General features: G+C 37.5%; 1 protein-coding gene across 1 annotated transcript in view; it reads right to left on the bottom strand.

Moving 5' to 3' along the window:
* Window positions 1-26,038, bottom strand: part of CD2AP (CD2 associated protein) — a 141,265-nt gene that overhangs the window by 101,592 nt on the left and 13,635 nt on the right. Inside the window, exon 2 of the mRNA XM_037054448.1 lies at window positions 3,883-4,043. Coding sequence (XP_036910343.1) covers window positions 3,883-4,043 — 161 coding nt within the window. The remainder of the gene's footprint in view (window positions 1-3,882; window positions 4,044-26,038) is intronic.

The following is a 26,038-nucleotide window of genomic DNA, read 5'->3' as shown; positions in this document are numbered from 1 at the left end:
TCCACATTTACAAAATAACAAATGTATCTAATGTTCCCCTGAAACGCTTATTTCCAAATACACAATGAAAATTACAACTTGCCCTTGAATCTTCACATATACATCTGAAGTGTTAAAGCCAACTGTTACCATTAACTGAACTACTGACTTCATACAAATTTCAATCGTTTTTCTACTAATATCACATTCTCTTCCCGTTCCAGAATCCACTCCAGAATATCACAAAGCATTTGGTCACCATGAATCCTTAGTCTCCTTTGGTCAGTATCAGTTTCTAGTCTTATTTTTCATGACTCTGAAATGTTTGAAGAGTACCAGTCAGGTATTTTGAAAAACATTCCCCAATTTAGGTTTGTCTAATTTTTTTTCTCAAGCTTAGAATGGGATTATGAATTTAGGGGAATAAATACCACAGAGGGGAAGGGGATACATGTTATCAACATAATTTTTAACTGATAATGTTAGTCTTTATCACTTGTTTAAAGTAGTATTTGCCACGTTACTCCATTGTGAAATCGGATATGAGAAAAGTGTCTACAAAAATCTTCAGAATAATTCTGTATAATTTATCCCTTCAACATTTATTTATTTACTCAGCCATCTATATCAGCATGGACTCATGTATATTTATGTTCTACTTTGGGTGGTAATCAAATACTAGGTTATTTTATTGCTCAAATTGTTCCAGCTATGGACACTGGGAGCTCTTTCAGGTTGGCTACTATGTTCCTTTGACATGAGCCCATCATTTTGTTTTTTCAAGGACCTCCTTACTTTCTGCCACTAATAGATACTCTAATGTCATCTTGTATTTTCCTTGCTCCTGCCCCCAAATCAGCCATTTCTCCAAGGAGTCCTCCTTCCTTTTATTGGAAAATGATATTTAGAAATCAAGAGCCTTGGCTGGTGTAGCTCAGTGGATTGAGCGCGGGCCTGCGAACCACATGATCGCGGTTCGATTCCCAGTCAGGGTACATACCTGGGTTGCAGGCCAGTTCCCAGCAGGGGACTCATAAGAGGCAACCATACATTGATATTTCTCTCCTTCTCTCCTTCCCTTCCCCTCTAAAGATAAATAAATAAATTTAAAAAAAAAGAAATCAAGATCTGAGCACTGGGTGTCTATCTACTACTCTGCCACTGCTTCTAGACCTTCTCAGCAGAAAGAGCTGAGAAATATATGTATGTGTACTAATGCATGTAAAGCACACACACACACACAATTATTTGTGTATGTACCTATACAAATTTTAAACTAAACATGAGTTCATATTGACGTCCTGACTCTAATTCTGAGGTTTATTTTTAATCTCAGACTGAGCGTCCCTCTAATACCTAACACACTCAAAATGTATTCTTTATTAGCAGGCAATTCATTACACTCAAGCTCTACTATCAGTTGTAACAAAAAAGAAAAATAAAACACACTTCAAAATTGAATCCCATGATAGGTCATTTCCAGTACTGGGACTATGCATGAGCACATAATTAGAACTGTATACAAACCTATTTATTTTTTAACCAATGTTGCATTACTTCAATATTCATTGACCCTTGAACACTTGGACAACACACATTTGAACTTTGCAGGTCCACTTAAAACATGATCTTTTTCAATAACTACTGGAAATACATTTCCTCTCCCTTATGATTTCTTTAATGTTTTCCTTTCTTTATTTTAATCCTCACCCAATGACACTTTTTCATTGCTTTTAGAAAGATAAGAAGGAAGAGAAACATCAGTGTGAGAAAGAAACATAGCCCTGACTCATGTGGCGCAGATGGTTGGAGGTCGTTCCACTAAGTGAAGGGTCCCCAGTTCATTCTCCATCAGAGCACGTGTTTGGGTTGCAGGTTTGGTCCCCAATGGGGATGTGTATGAGAGGCAGCTACTCAATGTTTCTTTCTCACATTGATGTTTTATTCTCCCTCCCCTCCTCTCACTCTAAAAATTTTTTTAAAATCTTAAAAAAAAGAAACAAACATCACTCAGTTGCCTCCTGCACACACCCAGACCAGAGATGGTACACACCTAGACCAAAGATGGAACCTGCAACCTAGGTATGTGTTCTCACCAGGAATCAAATCTACAACCTTTGGTTATAAGATTAACACTCCCACCAACTGAGCCACACAGGGCACAGCAATTTCTGTAATAACACTTTTTCTTTTTTTTAATTTAAATTATTTTATTGTTGTTCAATTATGATTGTCTGTTTTTTCCTCCCCATCCTTCCCCCACCTCCTCCAAACCCACTTCCCTCCCTTGCTTCCACCCTCCCCCTTGGTTTTGTCCATGAGTCCTTTACAGCAGTTCCTGAAAACCTGTCTCCCCACTGTCCCCTCCCCCCTCTGGCTATCATTATATTGTTCTTAATTTCAATGACTCCTGGTAGTATTTGGTTTGCTTTTTTCTTTTGTTTCACTTACTTTGTTGAAGAATACAGCATATAATACATATAACATATAAAACATGAGTTAATCAACTGTTCATGTTATCAATAAGGCTTCCAGTCAACAGTAGGTTATTAGGGGTAAGGTTTTGGGGCAATCAATTATATACAAATTTTCCACTGCACAGGGGGATCAGCACCCCTAACCCTTGTGTTGTTTAATAGTCAACTATACTTTCTCTTGAAAAACCACTTTCCATTTTAAAAAAGAGAGAGAGATGAAAGACCAATGTCATGGCTTACTGTATGTACACCATTAATACAACATTTTAAAAAGAAAACAGAAATTATGTGATTTGCCCTACATCACACCACCAGCAAAGGGCAAACCTAGAACTTAATTATGTTTAAATCCAATTTTTCTACTCCAATTTCCATGGTCTCTGCATTACATATCATTTTAGATAGTAAAAAAGAAGGCAATTTATAAAACAAAAAATAAAAACAAAAGTGATCTCCCTCCATAAGTTCAATTGCCTCCTACAGCTTTTCTCAGTTGTTTCAAGACAGAAAATGTAATTAGGGAAATGGTTGTCTTCTCTAAAACCAATTAACAGAGTAAAGTATGCATTCATAGTTAGATTTAAAACCACAACTAAAACAAACACAAAGTTATTCAGAGAACAAATATTTACTTAACTACTCTATAAGTTGGACAAGCAAATCAGACACCCGCTTTTCACCTTCCCAGAAGAACCCATAATTTAATGAGGACAGGAATGTGGTTGGGTTTAAGAAACTTAATAGAGAATACAAGACAATTATAAGTGAAGTGTAAATATTGAGATATTCTTTACTTTTTTTACTTCTCTTAAAGGATTACTAATTTTATTAGTTTGTAATAGATTTGATTTTTTTCTGGCACAGGTGAGTAGAATGTTTACTATAAAGGAATGTTTAGTTATAGTTGAAGAGTAACTGTTACTTTAATAGATTAACTGCTGTAATGCTGAAAAGCAACAAGATTCAATAAAACTTTAGAGGCAACAATCCTGGATTTCTGTTCAGATTCTGTGTCCTATTAGCTATCCAACAGTGGATAAACCATTTAACCTCTCAGTCTATATGCCACTATATTTAAAAGAAAGCTATCATTAAAGCTTCACAAGACTTTTGAAGGCTCAAATGAGAATTTCACAGCAAGACTTGAAGCGCTCCTCAAATGCAAACTACTGATTATTTATTTAAAAATATAGACAGACAGGTAGATATATACATACAAATATATACAAACACAGTGTTGTTACTTACCAGGACACCAAGAAACAATGACATAAATTACAGAAGCACCCAGACCTCTAGTTTTTTAAATTCTGCAGGGTAAAAAATTATCTATAACATTTAGTTATATACATAAATAACATTAAGATATAATGTTAAGATTAAATCCTATGAAGCAAAAGCTAGAAATTTAACTGAAAATACCTACCTTAACAAAATTATCAGGAAACATTCCTCTTTTCCCATTTAGTTCTCCTTCTAACCATCCTTCCTCCTGTAGTTTTGTCACATTCCTGATGATATCCCCAACTCGAATACTTAATTCATCATCATGTACAGCATTATAGTCAAACTCCACAATATAGTCAACTAAAAAAAAACACAAACCCACAATAAATTAATGTTTAAACAACTCATAATACTATTAATCATATTACTAAACTTAGGAATTTGTTTAGCAACAATAATATTATACAAAAATATCAAGAATTATCTCAATGATTTTAAATATTTGGCTACATAAGCAAATTTCTTGATTACCTTAGTAGAAAGCACTGTATAAGTTTTAAGTAGAAGGCTCAATACAATGTATAATGCATGTCATCAGTTTTTCTTATAGTCAGATATTATACCTTATACCCTTTGTGTTAAGGGGCAGAAAGACTATACTTTCAGGGATCATTTCTATAGCTCGTTAAGGGGCAGAAAAACTCTGGGTCCCCATGATCTCATCTCTTGATAGTCATGTCCTTGTATAATTCCCTTTCCATGAATGTGAACATGACCTATAACTGACAACTTCTAACCAACAGAATGTGACAAACATGATGGACTGTAAGTGATGACAAGATTATAATGTCCATGTTCCGGCAACTCATTCGCTGACTTTGAAGACGCAAACTGCCATATTGTGAGCTGCCCTATGGAGAGGGACACATGCAAGCACCTAAGGGAGGTCTATAGTTGACAGCCAGCGAAACACTGAGGTCCACAGTCCAACAGCCCACAAGGAACTGAATGATGTCAACAACCATGTCAGGTTGGATCCATCCTCATCTGAAAACACAAGCCCTGTCCAACACCTTAACTGCAGCCTTGCAGAACACCCAGCTGGCCATGCCCAGATTGCTGGACCACAAAACCAGTGAGGTAATAAATGTATATTGTTTTAAACTCCTAAGTTTGTGGCAATACTGTTACAGAAGAATACAGAAAGAATATACCTTAAAATAAACATTTACAAGGATATATATTTCACCTCTTTTAAGTACAAGATTTGAGATTATAGGACATGATTTATACATACCATTAATATTTTATATGTTCAATAAAAGTAATAACAGATTTCCTATTCAGATAGCATTTCCTACTTTAGCCATACCTCCAATTCATCTTTCTTCCTCCCATAAGAATAAGAGAAAAAAGATCATACATATGCAAAACCAACAACCAAAAAAAAGGAAAGGGAATACGGGCAGACACTGCTGGTGACCAAACCAACAAACATTACTATACTTATTCCCTCTCCTTCCTTTCCCGCTGAACTTTTACAAGTGAGGCCTCTCTCAGACCCAACAGGTATAGTCAAGGCCAGTACTTCTCAAATAGTAATGTACAATTAAGTCATCTTATTTACTTGCAGAAAGCATCCTGTCAACTTGGGGAATCACACTTAAATGCAGACTCGGAATAAGTATGTCCTAGGATACCTAATGTTGCTGGTCAAAGAGGCAAAGGTCTAAAGATAGTTGACTTATAATAATTTATATACACATATTCTGATGGGTTTTCAAATAGGCATGTGATGGATGGATTCTTTTTATTTTAGTTGTTGTTCAAGTACAGTTTTCTGTCTTTTACTCCTATCCTGGCCCACGCCCCGAGCCCTCCCCACCTCCCTCCCGTTTCCACTCCCCCTAGTTTTTGTCCATGGGTCCTTTATACTTACTTGTTCCTGTAGCCCTTCCCCTTTTCCCCTGAAATTCCCTCCCCTCTCCCCTTTGGTCACTGTCAGCCTATTCTCTATTTCAGTGTCTCTCGTTATATTTTGCTTGCTTGCTTATTTTGTTGTTTAGATTCCTGTTAAGGGTGAGATCATATGGTATTTGTCTTTCACTGCCCGGCTTATTTCACTTAGCATAATGCTTTCCAGTTCCATCCATGCTATTGCAAAGGGTAGGAGCTTCTTCTTTCTTTCTGCTACATAGAATTCCATTGAGTAAATGTACCATAGTTTTTTGATCCATTCATTTACTGATGGGTTCCTAGGTTGCTTCCAACATTTAGCTATTGTAAATTGTGCTGCTATGAACATCAAGGTGCATAGGTTTTTTGGATTGATGCTTCAGGGTTCTTAGGATATAATCCTAGTGGAATTGCTGGGTCAAAAGGCAGATCCATTTTTAGCTTTCTGAGAAAATTCCATACTGTTTTCCATAGTGGTTGTACCAGTCTGCAATGCCACCAACAGTGCACTAGGGTTCCCTGTTCTCCACAAACCTCTCCAACACTTGTTTGTTGCTTTGTTTATGATGGCATTCTGGGTGTGAAGTGGTATTTCATTGTGTTTTTCATTTGCATCTCTCTGATGATGGATGGATTCTGAGCAAGAGTTCTGAAAAGGTTTTATTTGACCTTAAATCCTGCAGACTTTGGATTTTCTTTGATGAGAATGTAATGCCCCAAACTCCTACAACTATTTGAGACAAGATAAAGAGCAGGTCTGATTAGGATGAAAGAGAAGATGAAAGTGACCTGGACCTTTGCTAAATTAACCAACCCAAGAATTACAATACCTTTAGACTTCTTGTTACAGAAGTAACTTTATCTTAACTTTTAAGTATATTTTATTCAGTATTTCTATCTGCGGCTGAAAACATCCCAATCTTAGAAGGGAACTAGTGAGAATTTTTTTTTCTTTTTTTTTCTTTTTTTTAAAGATTTTATTTATTTATCTTCAGAGGGGAAGGAGAGAGGGAGAGAAACATCAATGTATGGTTGCCTTTTGTGCGTCCCCTGCTGGTAGTTAGCCTGCAAGGAACCGGCCTGCAACCCAGGCATGTGCCCTGACTGGGAATCGAACCGCGATTGTCTGGTTCGCAGGCCCGTGCTCAATCCACTGAGCTACGCCAGCCAGGGCGAGAATTTTTTAATAATAAATTTGTGAAAATGGATCCATAACTGATAAAGCCAGGAACAGGAAGCCCAGAGAAGTTAAATAACTATAAAAGAGAAGAGAACCCCAGAAAACCAGAATTTCACAACAGGAGGGCTCATGGTAAATGTAAAGCTGAAAATAGGAAAATTAATCTCCATATGGAAAAGCTAACACCCATTATCAACCACAATAGCTCTAAGACAATAATGCTAACTAAGCAGGCACTTTTCTCCTAAGGCAAAAAACCCTAAAAGGTTAATCACATACACAGACACACATGCACGCACAGTTTGAGGAAACCAATATAGTTACTAAGCATGAGAGCTAATTTCTTAGAGAAATGACTCCTGATTTCCAGAATTCAAAGGTCTCCAGAGCTATGGGTAGCTCCCCACCTGCTAACTGTAAAATAAAACTCTAAGTCCTATCAACATAAACAGAATCCCCAATCAGTTTTTTACTAAAAGGAACCAGAAATCTTTGGAACTACAGGCAATTCTAGGATTAAGCCAGAGAAAGTACAAAATAAGCCTGTAACATAGCATTGTGTCATAAAGCAAGAAGTTCTCAAACAAAGATGAGGTGATGCCAAAGGACACAGAGAAGTGATATTAAAAGGCTCCTGCTGCTCTAGCTGATGTAGCTCAGCAGGTTGGATTGTCATTCCATAAATAGAAAGGCCACGGATTCAATGCCCAGTCTGCCCAAGTTACAGGTTCAACCCCTGGTCAGGGTGAGTGCGAGAGGTGACCAATCAATGTTTCACTCCCCCTCCCTTCCCCTCTCTAAGCATGTCCTTGGGGTAGTGAGGGAGGGAGGGAGGAAATTAAAAGGTTCCTGATGGCCCTATCAGGAAACCCTCAGCACCTAAATAAATAATGACAGAAACTAAATATACTCCACTGAATAAAGAAACCATGAAGTCCATACATGCATCAATAAGTATTTCTTAAATTTTATGGTTGGATTATGATTAAGTAGAAAAGGTCCTTGTTTATAGAAATTACACACTAAAATATTCTAAAGAAAGATCTTAGTCCGGAAAAAAATTCTCCGTACTGTACTTCTAAAATTTCTACATTATTTCAAAAATTTAAATAATTTAAACATGTGCAAATTTGAATCCTCAAGAGAAGTATAGGCATGCATCAAAGATGCATTTTCAGCCCTTACAATTTCAGCCCTTATCAGTGTGGCTCAGTTGGTTTGGGTGTTGTCCCACAAAGCAAAGGGGCACTGGTTCAATTCCCAGTCATGGTACCTGCCTGGGTTGTGAGTTCAGTCTGTCAGGGCACATTTGAGAGTTCACTAATCGATGTTTCTCGCTCACATCAATGTTTTTCTCCCTGTCTCCCTCCCTTCCCCTCTCTTTAAAAATAAATACAATCTTTTTTAAAAAAGACATTGAAGATTCAGTTCCAGACCACTGCAATAAAGACAATACTGCAATAAAGCAAGTGATACAAAGTAGTAAGACAACAATGAAGTTTGCATATATCAACTGACTCTTCCTTTCACGAACAATTTCTATATACATTGCAATGCTGCTTGATAGCATTTTCCTCATAAAACTTCTTTCACATATTCAGGCTCCACTTCTAATTCTAGTTGTCTTACTATTTCCATCACCTCTGTAGTTACTTTCTCCACTGAAATCTTGAACCCCTCAGTCACCTACATTAGTTGTAATCAATTTCTTCCCAACTCCTGTTAATGTTACTATTTTGACTTCTTTCCATGAATCAAGAATGTTCTTAACGATACCTAAAATTGTAAATTTTTTCCAGATTTGCAATTTACTTTGCCCAGTTCCATCAGAGAAATTACTACCTATGGCAGCTACAGTCTTACAAAATGCATTTCTTAAATAGTAAGACTTGAAAGTCAAAATTACTTTCTGATCACTGGCTACAGGATGAACACTGTACTGGCAGACATGAAAACATTAATCACCTTATACATCTCCAGTCTTGGGTAACAAGGTGCACTGTCAATGAGCAGTAATAGTTTAAAAGGAATCTGTTTTTCTAAGTAGTAAAAATCTCAACAATGGGCTGAAAATATTCAGTAACATTGTTGTATAAACAGATATGCCGTCATCCAGGCTTTGTTGTTCCTTTTGTAGAACACAGGCAGAGTAGATTTAGCATAATCTTAAGGCTCGAGAATGTTCATAGTAAATGAGCACTGACTTCAACTTAAAGTCAGCAGCAGCTTTAGCCCCTAACAAGAGAATCAGCCCATCATCATTTGGAGCCAGGCATTGACTTACCCTCTCTAGCTATTAAAGTCTTGGATAGCATTGTCTTCCAATACAAGGTTGCTTCATGTACATTGAAAATCTGGTGTTTATATAACCTATCTTCATTAATTATCTTAGCTAAGTTTCTGGACACTTTGCTGAAGCTTCTACAACAGCATTTGCTGCTTCACCTTGCACTTTCATGTTACGAAGATGACTTCTTCCCTTAAACCTCATGAACCTCTGCTAGCATCTAACCTTTCTTCTGCAGCTTCCTCACCTCCCTCAACCTTCAGAGAAATGAAGAGAGTTAAGGACTTGTTCTGAATTAGGCTTTGGGTTAAAGGAATGTTATGGCTGGTTTGATCTTCTATCCAGACCACTAAAACTTTGTCCATATCAGCAATACGACTGTTTCACTTTCTATCATTTATGTTCACTGGAGTAACAATTTTAATTTCCTTCAAGAACTTTTCCTTTGCATTCACAACTTGGCTAAGTTGAGCAAAGACCTGACTTTTGGTGTATTTTGGTTCAACATGCCTTCTTTACTAAAAGCTCAATCATTTCTAAAAGCTTTGATTTAAAGTGAAAGACTGCTATTCTTCCATTCACTTGAACACTTAGAGGCCACCGCAGGGTAATTAACTGGCTTAATTTCAATGACTTATTTAAAAAGGTACCTTTGTTTACCTGGAAACTGCACCAAACATTCTAACAATGCAATTTTGTTGAAGGCTTTGGGCCATGCAATATCCATTCTATCTCTATAGGGGCTGGAGACTAAAGACCAGTCATATGGGTAGTCAACTGTATCTCCTCAGTAAAACTGGACACCAAGTCTCAGGTGAGATTTCCTGGTTGGCAATATTCTGCATAATGTTACACATTATTCTCAAGAGGAGTTAGTACTGCCCGTGATTCTGGGGAGAAGGCCTGGAATCTTCCTGGACTCCACCCCATGCTTTGCTTCCCTTAGCGGATTTTAATCTGTATCCTATTACCACAAGAAACCATAGCCAAGAATATGACTGCTTTCAGTGAGTTCCCTGAGTCCTTCCAGTAAGTTATCAAACATTAGGGTAATTCTGGGAACCCCCAAACTCTGCAGATGGTGTCAGAAATGAGGGCAGTTTTATAAATGGTAACCCATACCATAGCACTTTCCTACAATAAACATATATAAAAACAAGTTACTAACAAAACTACAGTCACCAGATCTCATGTAACTGAAAAGTTAAAACTATTTAAATAAAATCTTATTTAATTAGAGTTTGGTATACAACTATGTGCAGGTCATCACTCCAAGAATCAGCACATTCCATATTTTAAAAACTCAAAAAGAGTTCCAAAGAATGTGGACCCAAAAAGGGACACACCAAGGCACATCATCATTAAGTTACCCAAGATTATAGATGAAGAGAAAATCCTAAAAACAGCAAAAGATAAGGAGACAGTTACCTACAAAGGAGTTCCCAATAAGACTATCAGCTGATTTCTCAAAAGAAACTTTACAGGCTAGAAGGGGCTGGAAAGAAGTATCCTAAGTCATGAAGGACAAGGACCTACATCCAAAATTGCTCTATCTAGCAAAGCTATCATTTAAAATGGAAGGGCAGATAAAGTGCTTCTCAGATAAGGTCAAGTTCTTAGAAGAGTTCATCATCACCAAGCCCTTTACATGAAATGTTAAAGGGACTTATCTAAGAAAAAGAAGATAAAAAATATGAACAGTAAAAGACAGCAAACTCACGGTTATTAACAACCACACCTAAAACAAAAGCAAACTAAGCAAACAACTAGAACAAGAACAGAACTACAGAAATGGAGATCACATGAAGGGTTATCAACAGGGGAGTGGGAAGAGGAGAGTCGGGGAAAAGGTACAGAAAATAAGTAGCATAGATGGTAGGCAGAAAATAGACAGGGGGAGGGCAAAATAGTGTGGGAAATGTAGAAGCTAAAGAACTTATGACACATGGACATGAACTAAAGGAAAGGGAATGTGGGTTGGAGGGGGTGTTCAAGGTATAGGGGAATGAAGGAGGGAATGGGACAACTGTAATAGCATAATCAATAAAATATATTTAAAAAATAAAAAATAATAAAGCAATTGTGTTTTACTAAATTAAGAAAGAGATTTGCATAAAGTATTTGTTTAAAGTGAAGAAATACAGGTTGCCCTGGTCTAGTTAGAGTCACCCTGATGTGCCACAATTATGGTTTCGATTGCTGGTCAGGACACATATAATAATCAACTAATAAATGTATAAATAAGTGTAACAACGAATGTTTCTCTCTCTAAAAATCAATTTTAAAAAATATTAACTAAATAAAAATGGGGGTGATGTATACATACTGATAAACACTGTAGTATTATAAAAGTATACAGACTCTATCACTAATGGCTCTTCCACCTGACCCACTCTTTTATCAAACCAATCATTTAAGATTAAAGTCTTTTTGGATTACTTATCTTTCATTTCAAATGTGATCATCACTGAAAGAGAAAGTGAAATTTAAATTAATTATTTAGGTCCTTATCAGTTTATTTTTTTATTTTTTAAAAAAGTTTTAAAAAGATTTTATTTATTTATTTATCTTTAGAGGGAAAGGAGAGAGGGAGAGAAACATCAGTGTATGGTTGCCTTTCGTGTGCCCCCTGCTGGGAGTTGGCCTGCAGGGAACTGGCCTGCAACTCAGGCATGTGCCCTGACTGGGAATTGAACCAGGATCCTCTGGTTCGCAGGCCTGTGCTCAATCCACTGAGCTACGCCAGCCAGGGCTATTTTTTTATTTTTTAAAAAAATATTTTTTATTTATTTTTAGAGAGAGGGGAAGGGAAGGAGAAAGAGTGGAAGAGAAACATCAGTTTCTCTCTATGATTGCCTCTCATGTGTCCCCTACTGGGGACCTGGCCTGCAACCCAGGCATGTGCCCTGACTGGGAATCAAACCACAATCCTGTAGTTTGCAGACCCGCACTCAATCCACTGAGCTACACCAGTCAGGGCCTTATCAGTTTATTTTTAAAGTGTGAAGAAAGCAACCCAAATTGATCACATATCACATTTTAGCATTTATGTGATCTGTTCATAGATTTTACAATGACATCAAATAAGTGATGAAACATTAGAAAATGTAGACCAACAGTCCCAGAAAAAAACAATTAAAAAATCTGGATAAAATATAAAAATCACCTTCTTGAAGATTTAAAAACTGAAAATATAAAAACAGAATTAGATGAAAGAAATCCAGATAAGGAATGGAACTGAGAGAGGTAAGTATAATACGGTGGTTCTTTGCTCTAGGAAGTACTGCCAAGTCAAAAGACATGACTGAGAGGCTAGACTGTATTTCAAAAGTTCTGTGACTCTAGGGTGTAAGACTGGAGTCCCACGATTATCAAGGGTAGTACCTCTGAGAAACCATATACACAATTGTGGACCCTAAACAAATACACACAGGCACTGGAGTCTAGTTTATTTGGATGACTCAGGACACATCATACCTTGACTGTGGAATTGTGGTTCCAGACAAAACAGAAGTAACCAAAATCCTCTCCAGGAAAGGCTATCCTAAATCCCAAATTGTGTCAATTTTTTTTAAATTTATAATATCCAGGAACCAAAAAAGACAACCAGACATGTAAAGTAACAAAAAGATATTACTAAGTACCTACACGAACAAACGAACAAACGAAACATTCCAGTAAACTCCAGATACTGGACTCATCAGGTACAGACTTTAAAACAACAACATTTCCATGTTTACAAATATAAAAGTTCTGCTTAAAAAACTGACACACAGCTAAATAAAACTGACACACAGCTAAATATTGTACATAGTGAGAATTTACACTGGAAAAAGAACCACAAAAATATTCTCAAACTGAGGAAGACAAACTCAACAGATGAGGGTTGTTGTTTTTTTAAGTATACTAGACACAGCCACAGAAAACTAGCTAAAATGAAAATAGGTAAATAGAAACTAACCAAAATGAAGCTGAGAAAAACAAAAATATGGGTAATATAAAAGAAAATGTAAGAGACATAGAAGATAAGACAGTGTAACGTACAACTGGAGACCCAGAAGAACATAAAAGGTAAATATCTGAAAGGTTAATAGCTATGAATTCACCAAAATGATAAATGACATCAATCCATGGAGTTAGGAGATCTAAGCCATTCCAAGTGGTTGAACAAAAAGAAATCTGTAAATTACAAGTAGTAAATTGCAAAAAAAAAAAAAAATCAAATACAAAGAGGTAAAACACCTTAGAGAAGCAAATTTAAAAACAGAGGTTATAGAAAAAGCAACACCTATGGACAGCTCCTAGCAGCAATGGAAGCCAGGAGCCACAGAATTTAGTATCTCAATGTGCAGAAAGAAAATAACTTGAAATTGTAAAGATTACACCAGAGAATATAGCCTTAAAGACAATAGAAAAACTAAACACTTCTGACAAGCAAAAGCTGGGAGAAACTAAAAGAAACTGTAAAGGATATCCTCTGAGCAAAGCTTCCAATATGTAAAAGATCCAATATGAAGTGACAGAAAGGAGAAAAATAAAAGAAGTGGTAAGCATATAGGCATACGAATACTGAGTAAAATAACCACATGAAAATTAACTTAAAATGCATTCAAGACTTGAATGTAAAACATGAAACCATAATAAAACATGTATAAGAAAACAGGCAGTAAGTTCCTTGAGATCAGTCTTGGCAGATTTTTCAGATTTGACATCAAAAGTAAGAGCAACAAAAACAAAAATGAACAATTGGGACTACATAACATTAAAAAGCTTCCCCACAGCAAATTAACCCATCAACAAAATGAAAATGTAATCTACCAAGTGGGAGAAAATATTTGCAAATCACATATCTGATAAGAAGTTAACTTCCAAAATGTATCAAGAACTCACAACTCAACAGGAAAAAAATCCTATTTAAAAAAAGGGCAGAGGATCTGAACAGACATTTTTCCAAGTACATACACATGACCAACAGGTACATGAAGAAGTACTCAACAAATCAACAGAGAAATAAAAATCAAAACCAAAAGGAAATGTCACTTCACACCTGTTAGAATAGCTATTATTAAAAACACAAGAAGTAACAAGTGTTGGCAAGGATGCAGAGAAAAGGGAACCTTTGATACAGGGTGCAGCGGGGGGCACCCAAAAAAGATTTGGAATGGTGTCCAGAATTTAAAGTGTATAAGAATATTGGGGAAACATATAAGATGTCCTCACCCCTTCCGCCCACACAGGTGTGAGTTGGGGGAAGGGACACATGGAGCAGGAACATGTAGAACTGTTTTGTACAGCCACAGCCTTGCAGCTAATCCGTGGCATGGTCATTTAACATATCTATAGCCTTTGGCGGGTCACTTGGATATGTTAAATGGCTGTGGCCAGGCTTGGAGCTAGGGGAATGAAGTCACTTCCCCCCAAGATGTAACTGGGGGACAGGTCCCCTGAGTTACAGCGCCTGCGTGGGAGCTTGGAGAAGATTGGCTCTAGGACATGGGGCCATACCTGCCCAAACTAACAATGGCATCCCAGTAAACTTGTAATAATACAGAAATACTGGCAGGTGTAACTGATCCTGGGAGGAGTCAGAAATAGGAGTACAGAGGAAGATGGGTACGGGGGATTTAAACCCAGACCCTGGCAGTCATGAAAGGGAGGGAGAGCCACACGGTTTCAACAGAGTTAAGACCTCTTGCCCAGGTGAAAGAGGGAGAGCCATGCAGTTTCAGCAGAGTTAGGACCCCCTCTTGCAGTCATGAAAGAGAGAGCCATGTGGTTTTGGCAGGGTGCATACCCCGTTTCCCAGGTGAAAGGGAAGACCATGCAGCTTTGCCAGAATGGAGATCCCTGCGACCAGGTGAAGAAGAAAGACATGCACTTTTGGTGGAGTGCGGACCCCTGCAGCTTTGGTAGAAGAGGCCCACGTGGCTTTGGGGCACTCCCTTTGGCCAAGTGGCCTGGAAAGCAGGAGAGACTTTGACTGGAACTTGGTACAAAGAACTCTTGCCAGTGGAAGGTGCCACATGACTTTGGATTAATTGGAGATCCTGCCTGGACAGGCGAAACAGCTCAGTACCAGCGACGTGAAAAACGGATGTGTGTTCTTTTCCTAATTTACGGTACCCAGAGTTGGGACAGTGGGAGAAGGAAGCACTGTGTGTGTGTGTGTGTGTGTGTGTGTGTGTGTAGGTGTATACCCTTAAAGTCTTTGATATTTTAATGAAGGCATTAGGCCTGAAGAGTATTAAATAAACATTTTGTTTCTTTTTCACAAATCTCTGGCACTGAGAGATGTCTTTGGCAGCAGGCCCAGTAGATATCAGTATACCATCCTTCGGAGGGGCCTCTGTTTTCTATAGCAATTTTTGGCATCCCTCAGTGGGCCAAGTATTGCCCCCTCCCCCTCTTTTGGACCTCTGTTCGGTAACACCTTTGCACACTGATGGTAGGAATGTAAATTGGTACAGCCATTATGGAAAACAGTACAGAGTTCCTCAAAAACTTAAATACAGCACACCACCATATGATCAAACAAATCCACTTCTGGGTATTTATCTAAAGACGACAAAAATCTGAAAAGATATATGTACCTCCATGTTCAATGCAGCATTATTTACAATAGCCAAGATATGAAAATGACTTAAACATTCATCCATGAATGAATGAATAAAGAAAATGTGGTATTTATACAATGGAATACTATTCACTCATAAAATAGAAAAAAGTCTTGCCACCTGCATCAACATGGATGGACCTTGAAGGTATTGCGTTAAGTGAAATAAGTCAGACAGAAAAAGTCAAATTCCAGATATCACAAAATCTCACTTTTATGTGAAATTTAAAACAAAACAAAACACAAGCTCATTGATAGAGAACAGATTGGTGTTTGCTTGGGGAGGGGAGAATAGGTGAAGGTGGTCAAAAGGTACAAACTTCTAATTACATGCAGCAAGGTGATTACAGTTAATACTATATTGCATATTTGAAAGTTGCTAAGAAAGTAAAACTTTAAAACTCATTACAAGAAAAAAATTTGTAATTACATATATGGGTAACAAAAGTTAACTACACTTATTGTGGTGATTATTTTGCAACATAAATATCAAATCATGCTGTACAATGAAATTAATGTTATATGACAATTATACCTCAATATTAAAAAGTAAATAATAATAATATAAAGGAAATTAAAGATTTATAAAGATTAAAATAGCTGCAGTATAAAATTCAGGAGTGAAAACTATTTTAAGATCTTTGTATGGTATAAAAGAAAAAAGGTATCAATTGACATTTGATTTTTAAAGATAAAATGCATGGGGTAATCACTGAAATTAGAGTATAAAAATGCCAAACCAAAAAGTCCCCCAAAAAACAAAAAAACTTGACTTACAGTTTCAGTGCGAAGATGTAAAAAGCTGGAAGTTATCATTCTTACCCTTACAACAAGAGAAAGCTAAACAAACTGAAAATCAATGACTTTCCTTGAACCTATCAGAGAACTAAGGATACAGGGGAAACCACCACTTCAAGATATGGAGAGACAGGCATGCATATTCAGAGTGTCACAGCCAAGATCTATTAGATCACTTCTAGTAGAAACCACTGGAGCCATAAACTGGGAGGAACACTATTATCAGTTTCCCAGAGCAGTCATAAACTAACAAAAACTAGGTGACTTAAAATACAACATTCTGCTCTCACAGTTAGCTCTGGAGACCACAGCAGAAAATCAAGGTATCCAGCAGGGTTAGATCTTTCTGAAGACTCAATGGAAGAATTGCTCCACACCTCTATCTTGGCTTCTGGGGGCTGCCAATAATCTCTGGAACTCCTTGGCTTGCATAATTCCAACCTCTGCCTCCATTTGCACATGGCCTTCTCCTTATATATCTCTGTCTTGAGTCTCTTTCCTCACTCTTAATAAGGACACCAGCCACTGAATTTATAGCCAATCCTAAACCTAGGATGGCACCATGTTCATATCCTTAGTTACATCTTCAAAGACTCTATTCCCAAATAATGTCACACTGATACTTACCAACAATTAGAACTTAATTTAAATATTACCATTTTGGGGACAAAAGGTCAATCTACTACATACACTTAAGTGGTAATTTTAATAAATTTCTGGAGGCTGAGTGTGGAATATCATGAGAGTGGGAAACTTCTGGAGACTGCAGTCTTAGGAGAGCTCCACACATTTGTGGGTTTTACATCCAGGAACCCCATCAGATTCTCACAGTGAGAGCCAATAAAGATGTCTTTATAGTTCTGGCAAAGAGGAAGGGAAAAGTATCATTGTGAAATAACCAGGAACCACAGCATTCCATAACAAAGACCCACTCTCCAAGGAAAAGACCTTATCAGAGACTTATTTATCTCACCTATGAAAAGGGCAATTCTCAGATTCCAGTCTCCCTTACCATTTTGTCTCATGTGTGCACTCAAGCGTTTGGGGAGAGGGGATGGTAGACACTATTAAAGACTTGTAAAATTTGAGAATCAATTCTAAGATTATATGATGCTTCCATGCCCCTACACCTTATGACCACACCAACAGGGCTCCAGTATGATAACACTTAATTAGTGCTGAAGGAGTTACACAATGCAGATACTGAGAAAAAAGTTCCTAGGGAAACCCAGGAGGTTTCAGGAGGAGAGACAAAAATGAGAACACTAAAGGAATTTGAAGCCTCTGGCACCTACAGCTAGAGCAAATATTAAAGCACAACTCCTAGCCAGATTAATATAAAACCTTACACTAAAGACCTATTTACCTCAGCTTTTATTACCTAATACATTATGTCCAACTCTCAATAAAAAAATTACACATCATGCTTAAAAGGCAAAAAATGGCACAAAGCAAGCATCAGAACTAATACAAACATAACACATATTTTGGAATAAGACACGGAATTTGAAGTAACTATGACTAATGTGTTAGGAGTGATAACAGAAAAAACAATATGCAAGAATAGTGGGTAAGACTCCAGCAGAGTAGCTCAATTGGTTTGAGCATCATCATGATACACCAAAGTCGCAGCTTCAATGCCTGGTCAAGGCACATACACCAAACAACCAGTGATTGCATAAACGAGTGGAACAAATTGCTCTTCCCTCCCTTCCTCTTTCACTCTAAAAATCAATAAATACATTTTTAAAAAATAGTAGGCAAGATAAGCACATGGAAACTCTAATAAATAATCAAGAAAAACTAGAAATCAAAAACACTGTAACAGCAATAAAGGAAGCCAGGGATAGATTCCTCAGGAGACTGGATAATGCCAAGGGCAGAATCAGTAAGATTGAAGATAGATCAACAGAAGTTTCCCAAACTGAAATGCAAAGAGAAAAAAATATTTTTAAAAAATAACAGAAAATCCAAGAACTGTAAAACAATTTCAAAAGATAAATATACCCATAACTATAATGCCACACACACAACAAAGGAGGAAACAGAGCATAAGTAATATCTGAAATAATAATGGAGATTTTTCCATAATTAATAACATACACCAAACTACACATCTAGGAAGTTCAGACAACACAAAGCAGGATAGATGTGGAAAAGTCTACACCTAAGCATACCATATTCAAACTGCAAAAAAACGAAGACAGAAAATCTTGAAAGAATCCATGAGACAGAGACACCTTACCTTGAAAGGAACAAGAATAAGAATTCCATCAGGCTTCTTTCTCTTCAAACACATGCAAGCAAGAAGGGAGTAAACTAAACTATTTAAAGTATAGAAAGGAAAAAAAAACTACATAGAATTCTATATCCAGCAAAATTATCTTTCAGAAGTGAAAGAGAAAGAAATCTTTTTCTCAAACAAAAACAAGAATTCATTGCCAGAAGAGCTGCCACGAAATAAATGTTAACACAAGTTCTTTAAGGAGAAGTAACTTAAATCTATGGGTTGGCCAAAAAGTCCATTTCGATTTTTCTATAAAAGACACACTTTTCACTTTCAACAGTAACTATTGATTTGGATATTCTGAGTATGTCAGCTATCTCTCATGTGATATTAACATTAATTGTTCTGAATTAATGTCTCGATTTGATCACTATCAACTTCAACTGGTCTACCCAACTGTGGAGCATCATCAGCAAGAAATCTCAGCATGAAACTTCGCAAACAACTTTTGACATATTCGGTCAGTCACAGCATCTTCTCCATACACTGCACAAGTTGTTTTTTTGCATTTCAATTGTGTCTTTGCCTTTCTTGAACTAATAAAGCACAATATATCAAAAATGTTGCTTATTTTCTTCCACAGTCAATGTTAAAATGGCTACACAAAAATTCACCAATTTTGATAAGGTGTTTTAAAAACGCACACTGATATGACAGCTGTCACAATACAATCTAACAAAATTGTTTTGAATGAAGTAACAAACAACTTTAAGTGCTACTAGAACAATCTTACAGAAAAAAAGAAATGAACGCTTTGGCCAATCCTACATAAAACAAGAAAGAATGAAGACACAGAACTAAATTAAGGTAAAACAAAACCTTTTCTTTTTCTTATTCTTAATTGATCTAAAAAATAATTTTTAAAATAATACTTACCATGTTTGGGGTGATTATACCATATTGATAGATGAATGAATGGTAACAATACCATAAGGGGGGATTAGGAATACTCTATGGTACCTACATTACACATGAAGTGGTGCAGTGTTATTGAAAGGTGATCTTAGATTAGCCCTGGCCAGATAAAGTGTCGTCTTAAAGTGCCAAAGTTGCAGGTTCAATCCCTGGTCAGGTAACATACAAGAATCAACCAATGAATGCATCTATAAGGGGAACAACAAATCCATGTTTCTCTCTTTCTCTCCCTCCCCCTCACTCTCTCAAATCAATTTCTAAATTTTTTAAAAGACCAATGTCTTTAACATATGTCTGTAACATAATATTTGTGAAAAGTTTTAAGAGAAAATAGTTACCCAAATACATGAGCAATGTCTACTATGGATTTATCATTTTAGGTGATAATTATCCATATTTCTCATCTTTTAGGATAGTCATTTCAATTAATACTACTTGCTCTGCTCAGCTCAACATTCTTCCCCTTCCAAAGTTATTTTAAGAAATAACTAATAAGACATGCTTTGAAATCAGACCAATCAGGCAATTCTGATCTGCCTTCTCCACATCCTGTGTATATGACATTAAGTAAAAATCTCTCTAACTTCAGCCCTTGCTGGTGTAGCTCAGTGGATCGAGTGCGGGCTGCAAACCAAAGGCTGGCCAGTTCGCCTCCTAGTCAGGGCACATGCCTGCGTTGTGTGGGCCGGGTCCCCAGTGGGGGTCATGTGAGGGGCAACAACACATTAATGTTTCTCTCCCCCTCTTTCTCCCTTCCTTCCCCCCCCCCAATAAATAAATAAATAAATAAATTTAAAGAAATCTCTGTAACTTCAATTTCTGAATCTTAAGATTGGAAACAATGAAGTTTTACCCCACAATGCTCCTGCGGTAATTAGATGTTCAATAAAATTTCCAGCATTGTAAGCATTCCCTAATGCTAATAAATAACAAAACATCAGCAAAAAATAAATTTTAAACTTACCAAAAAATGGAAAGTTGTTACAAAGGACAATTTCATTCACTTTCTAAGTAGACTTTAAAAACATAATGAAGTTATACAGACAACTTCAATAACCTCTAATAATCAGAATCATTTGAATTCTTCCTTGTTGCTAAGCACCTACCAAAAATAAATACATGTAGACAGGTAAACATGGCTCTCCTCCTTGCACACCCACATCAAAATTACAAATGAAATACGAAACAACCATCACTCAGAACCATCAGAAATTGAGCTGAATGTAAGTCTGACAACTATGGAATTAACAAAACTACATCAAAACCAGTACAAGGCAAAGATATACACAAGTTGGTCCCACATCCACATGTGGCAGATAAAAATTCAGGAGGGGTATCTTGAGAGCAAGGAGTCCCAGTCCCACACAGGCCCCCGAGCCCAGGGTTCCAGTGCTATCAAGATAAGTAAATCCCCGTAACTTATGGCTGCAAACACCAGTGGGGAGTGAGTCACTGGAAGAAACATCTGGAGTCCAAAGCAGTTCTGCTTAAAGAACCCACATATGGACTTCCTCAGACTCATTCCTTCTGAGCTCTAGCACTGGGTACCAGCTTAAAAGGCACCAGTAGCATACAGGGAGGAAATGAAGTTTCTGGCATCAAAGCAGGAGCTGGGGGACAGCTTTCTCCTGGAAAAAAAGGCAGGCAGAGATCATTGTCCCTTTTCCAAACCCTCCTCCCACAGGGCCAAAGAGTCAGCAGGTGGGTGCCATATCGGAGACTCCAATGACCTGGCTAACACCGTTGCCCCACTGTGGAGATTCCCTGAGACTCTGTCCCACCCAATTTATGGGCTCACACAAACTATTAGACATCACTTGTCCCCATGAATAGCTAATCTTGAATCAGGCTTCACAACTTCCTAAATTTGATTAAACAAGCAACAACCAGCCTCAGTAAACCCCAAGCCCCCATACCTCTTGATGAGTGGCCCCAGGCCCTGCCTAGCAGCTGCCAGCCTAGATTCACACCTTGACTTCACCTGGGAATATCCAAACTCAGCACATGCGGCAGCCATCTCAGATTCTATCATATCTCATGAAAAGTGGCTCTGGGCAGAACACAGGTTGGGGGTGACCTCAGCCTGCACCATCGGGGAAACACCAGAGCCTGTACTCTCACCAGAGAGTTACAGATCACATCAGAGCACCACCACCCCACCCCTACAAGGTTCATCCTCCATGGAGGGCAGAGGTTGGTGGTCAGTGGTCACAGCCAGTCCTTCCAGCTGGCTGGCCTGGAAAAATTCCTCCCATTGATTTGGCAATAGCAATCAAGGCTCTGTAAGAGGGTGTACTCAGCCCACACAAATGGTACACCTCAATTACCCAGCTTGGGTGATAGGGGAGGCTATGCCACTGGACCTTACAGGATGTAGTTAGTGCCTAACTACATTAAGCCACACTACCAAGACACGGAACCATAACTGCTCTACCTAATACACAGAAACACACACAGGGAGGCTGCCAAAATGAGGAGACAAGGAAAACACGACCCAAATGAAGAACAGATCAAAATTCTATAAAAAGAGCTAAACAAAATGGAGATAAGTGATCTATCAGATACAGAGTTCAAAACACTGGTTATAAGGATGCTCAAGGAACTTAGTGAAGATCTCAACAAGTAAAAGAAAATCCAGTCAAACGAAGGATACACTATTTGAAATATGCAACAATTTATACAGAAACAATAGGAGAGTGGATGAAGCTGATAATCAAATCAATGATATGGACCATAAGGAAGCAAAAAACCAATCAGAACAACAAGAATAAAGAACCCCCCCCAAAAAGAGGATAGGATAAGCAGACTCTGGGACAACTTCAAGAGGTCCAACAGACCCACAATAGATATATGAAAAGGAGAGGGGTAAAAAAAGAAAGAAACTGGAAATCTATTTGAAAAAATGAAAGAAAACTGCCCTAATTTGGTGAAGAAAATAGACATTCAAGTCCAGGAAGTATAGTCCCAAACAAGATACAAAGAGGCCCACTCTAAGACCCATCATAATTAAAAGGCAAAAGATTAAAGGAAAAGAGAGAATCTTAAAAGCACCAAAAGAAAAGAACTTAGTTAAGCAGGGACCTACAGTTAAGACTCCTCTGTCCAGCAAAGCTATCATTTAGAATAGAAGGGCAGATAAAGAGCTTCTCAGACAAGAAAAAACTACCAGAGTTCATCATCGGCAAACTATTATTATATCAAATGTTAAAGGGACTTATTTAAGAAAAAGAAGATCAAAACTGTGAGCAGGCTCTGCCTGGTGTAGCCCAGCGAACTGAGCTCTAGCCTGAGAACTAAAGGGTCACTGGTTTGATTCCCAGTCAGGACACATGCCGGGGTTGCGGGCATTGATGTTTCTCTCCCTCTCTTTCTCCTTCCTTCCCCATCTCTTTAAAAATTAATTAATTAATTTTAAAAATTGTTAACAATAAAATGGCAATAAATACATAAAATCAACAATAGAATCTACAAAACAAACTAAGCAAATAACAAGAACACAGACAAAAATCATGGATATGGAGAGCATTTGATGGTTGACAGCATTTGATGGGAGGGAGTTTTAGGAGACTGGAAAAAGAGGTAAGGGGATTAACAAATACAAATAGGAAGTTACAGAACAGCCATGGGGATGTACAGTACAGTATAGGAAATAGAGTAGCCAAAGAAGTTTTACGCATGATCCACAGACATGAACAACTTTGTGCCGAGGGAGTAGGGGGCACTGGGTGGAAGGGGCAAAGGGGGAAAAATTGGGAAAACTGTAATAGCATAATCAATGAAATTTAATTAAAAAAATAAATGCATGCACACACACACAAAAATAATCTAAATTCTTAGAATCAAATAAGTGTTAAATTCAAATTACCAAAAAACATTATCTAGCCAGAGTTGAGAGCAGGGAGGGGGCTGTGTCTTACTCATCTTTGTATTCCCAAACTCCATTATAGTGACTGACATATACTATGTGCTCAACACCTAACTGTTGTAACTGTAGCATATTGCCTAAAACTTTAAATTCTTATTATTTAAATTCTTATTTTACCACAAGTATAATCAAACTTAGTACTCAAATCAGCAAATATTTGAGTAGCTGCTATTGAAAAGCACTTCTTCTAGGCACTAGAATACATCTAAGAAAAAACAAAATTCTCTTCATTACTAGAGTTTATATTCTAATAGGTTAAGACAGAAATAAACAATATAGTAAAATAAGGAAATTACACAGTAAATTACAATGTGGACAGATGGATTTTTTTTTAAAAAAAGAAGCACTGAATAAGAGAATCAAGATCATCTATAATCCAAATGACTCCATTCAGGAAGAGTTAAAAACTCATCCCACATTTCATAGTAGTTAAGAGTACCAACACTGACTGGAAGGAGATCGCCTGGATTGAGTACTGATCACTAATTCTGTGCTTGTTTCCTATCCTATAAAACAAGAAAAATAACAGTAGCCCAAAATGTGTAATTTGGTGAGAGAATTAAATGAAGATAATGTCTGTGAAGTGCATAGAACTATGCCATAAATAGAAGTACTACCTAATAAACATTACAATAGTATACTGCAATCTCCCTAGTAATGATTAAGCTACTGGAGTGCAGGGATTTTGCCCACCTGTTTATTTTGAGTGCTTCTGTCTTTGCTAATTGATATATAAAAACCTAAAGAAACATTTGTCGAATTTTAAACAAAGTACTTAGTAACAAGATAAAATTATAATTGCCCTAGTTGGTGTAGCTCGGTTGGAGCATTGTCCCATAACCAAAAGGCTGTGAGTTTGATTCCCAGTCAGGGCACATACCTAGGTTGGGGGTTTGATCCCCAGTGCAGGTACATTCAATCCCCAGTTCAGGCATGCAAAATCCCCAGTCTGGTGTATATGGAAGGCAATAAATGGATGTTTCTCTCCTCTCTCTCTATAAACAGTGAAAAAAATATCCTCGAGCGATGATTAAAAAAAATTGTTTTATTTTCCTGGGAAAAAAACAATTAGTGTGGGATACGACTGATTAAAAACAAGTAGAAGTGTTAGCATCTGGGAATGAGACCACATAATAGCTATTTAACAGTCCTTCAGAACTTGTTTCAGATCAGAGAACTCACTGAATAGGCAATAAAAGATAGAGATCCTTTAGCCAGAACAATGGCATCGCAAAAGTCTGTACAAAAATTTTTTCAATATCTTATTTATTTATTTTATTTTTAAAAATATATTTGATTGATTATACCATTACAGTTGTTTTATTTCCCCCCCTTCATTCCCCTCCACCCTGCACACCCCTCCCCCACCATTCCCCCCCTTTAGTTTATGACCACATGTCTCAAGTTCCTTAGATTCTATATTTCCCCTACTATTCTTGCCCTCCCCCCTATCTATTTTCTACCTGTCTATTCTATTTTCTGTACCTTCTCCCCCCTTCTCCTCCTACCACTCCCCTGTTGCTAACCCTCCATGTGATCTGCACTTCTATGGTTCCACTCCTGATCTAGCTGTCCTCTTGGTTTGCTTTTGTTTTAGGTGTGGTTGTTAATAACTGTGAGTTTGCTGTCCTTTCACTGTTCATATTTTTCATCTTCTTTTTCTTAGATAAGTCCCTTTAACATTTCATAGAATAAGGACTTGGTGATGATGAACTCCTTGAATTTGACCTTATCTGAGAAGCACTTTATCTGTCCTTCCATTCTAAATGAAAGATTTGCTGCATAGAGCAATCTTGGCTGTAGGTCTTTGGATTTCATGACTTGGAATACTTCTTTCCAGTCCCTTCTTGCCTGTAAGGTCTCTTTTGAGAAATCAGCTGAGAGTCTGATGGGAACTCCTTTGTAGGTGACTGTCTCCTTATCTCTTGCTGCTTCTAGGATTTTCTCCTTCGTTTTCATCTTGGCTGATGCAATTATGATGTGCCTTGGTGTGTTCCTTCTTGGGTCCAACTTCTTTGGGACTTTCTGAGTTTCCTGGATTTTCTGGAAGTCTATTTCCTTTGCCAGACTGGGGAAGTTCTCCTTTACTATTTGTTCAAATAAGTTTTCCACTCGTGGCTGTTTCTTTCCCCCTTCTGGTACCCCTATAATCCGGATGTTGGAACGTTTAAAGATGTCCTGGAGGTTCCTAAGCCTCTCCTCATTGTTTTGAATTCTCATTTCTTCATTCCTTTCTGGTTGGATGTTTTGTTCTTCCTTCTGGTCCATTCCATTGATTTGAGTCCCAGTTTCCTTTCCATTGCTATTGGTTTCCTGGACATCTCCCTTCATTTCAATTAGTTTAGCCTTCATATGTTCCTCTAATTTGTGACTATAATCAACCAGTTCTGTGAG

This window comes from Sturnira hondurensis, unplaced genomic scaffold (genome assembly GCF_014824575.4).
Source record: "Sturnira hondurensis isolate 20B ecotype Veracruz unplaced genomic scaffold, ASM1482457v3 Scaffold0000880, whole genome shotgun sequence".
NCBI classification, from domain to species: domain Eukaryota; kingdom Metazoa; phylum Chordata; class Mammalia; order Chiroptera; family Phyllostomidae; genus Sturnira; species Sturnira hondurensis.
This window is presented reverse-complemented; position numbering and strand designations above follow the sequence as displayed.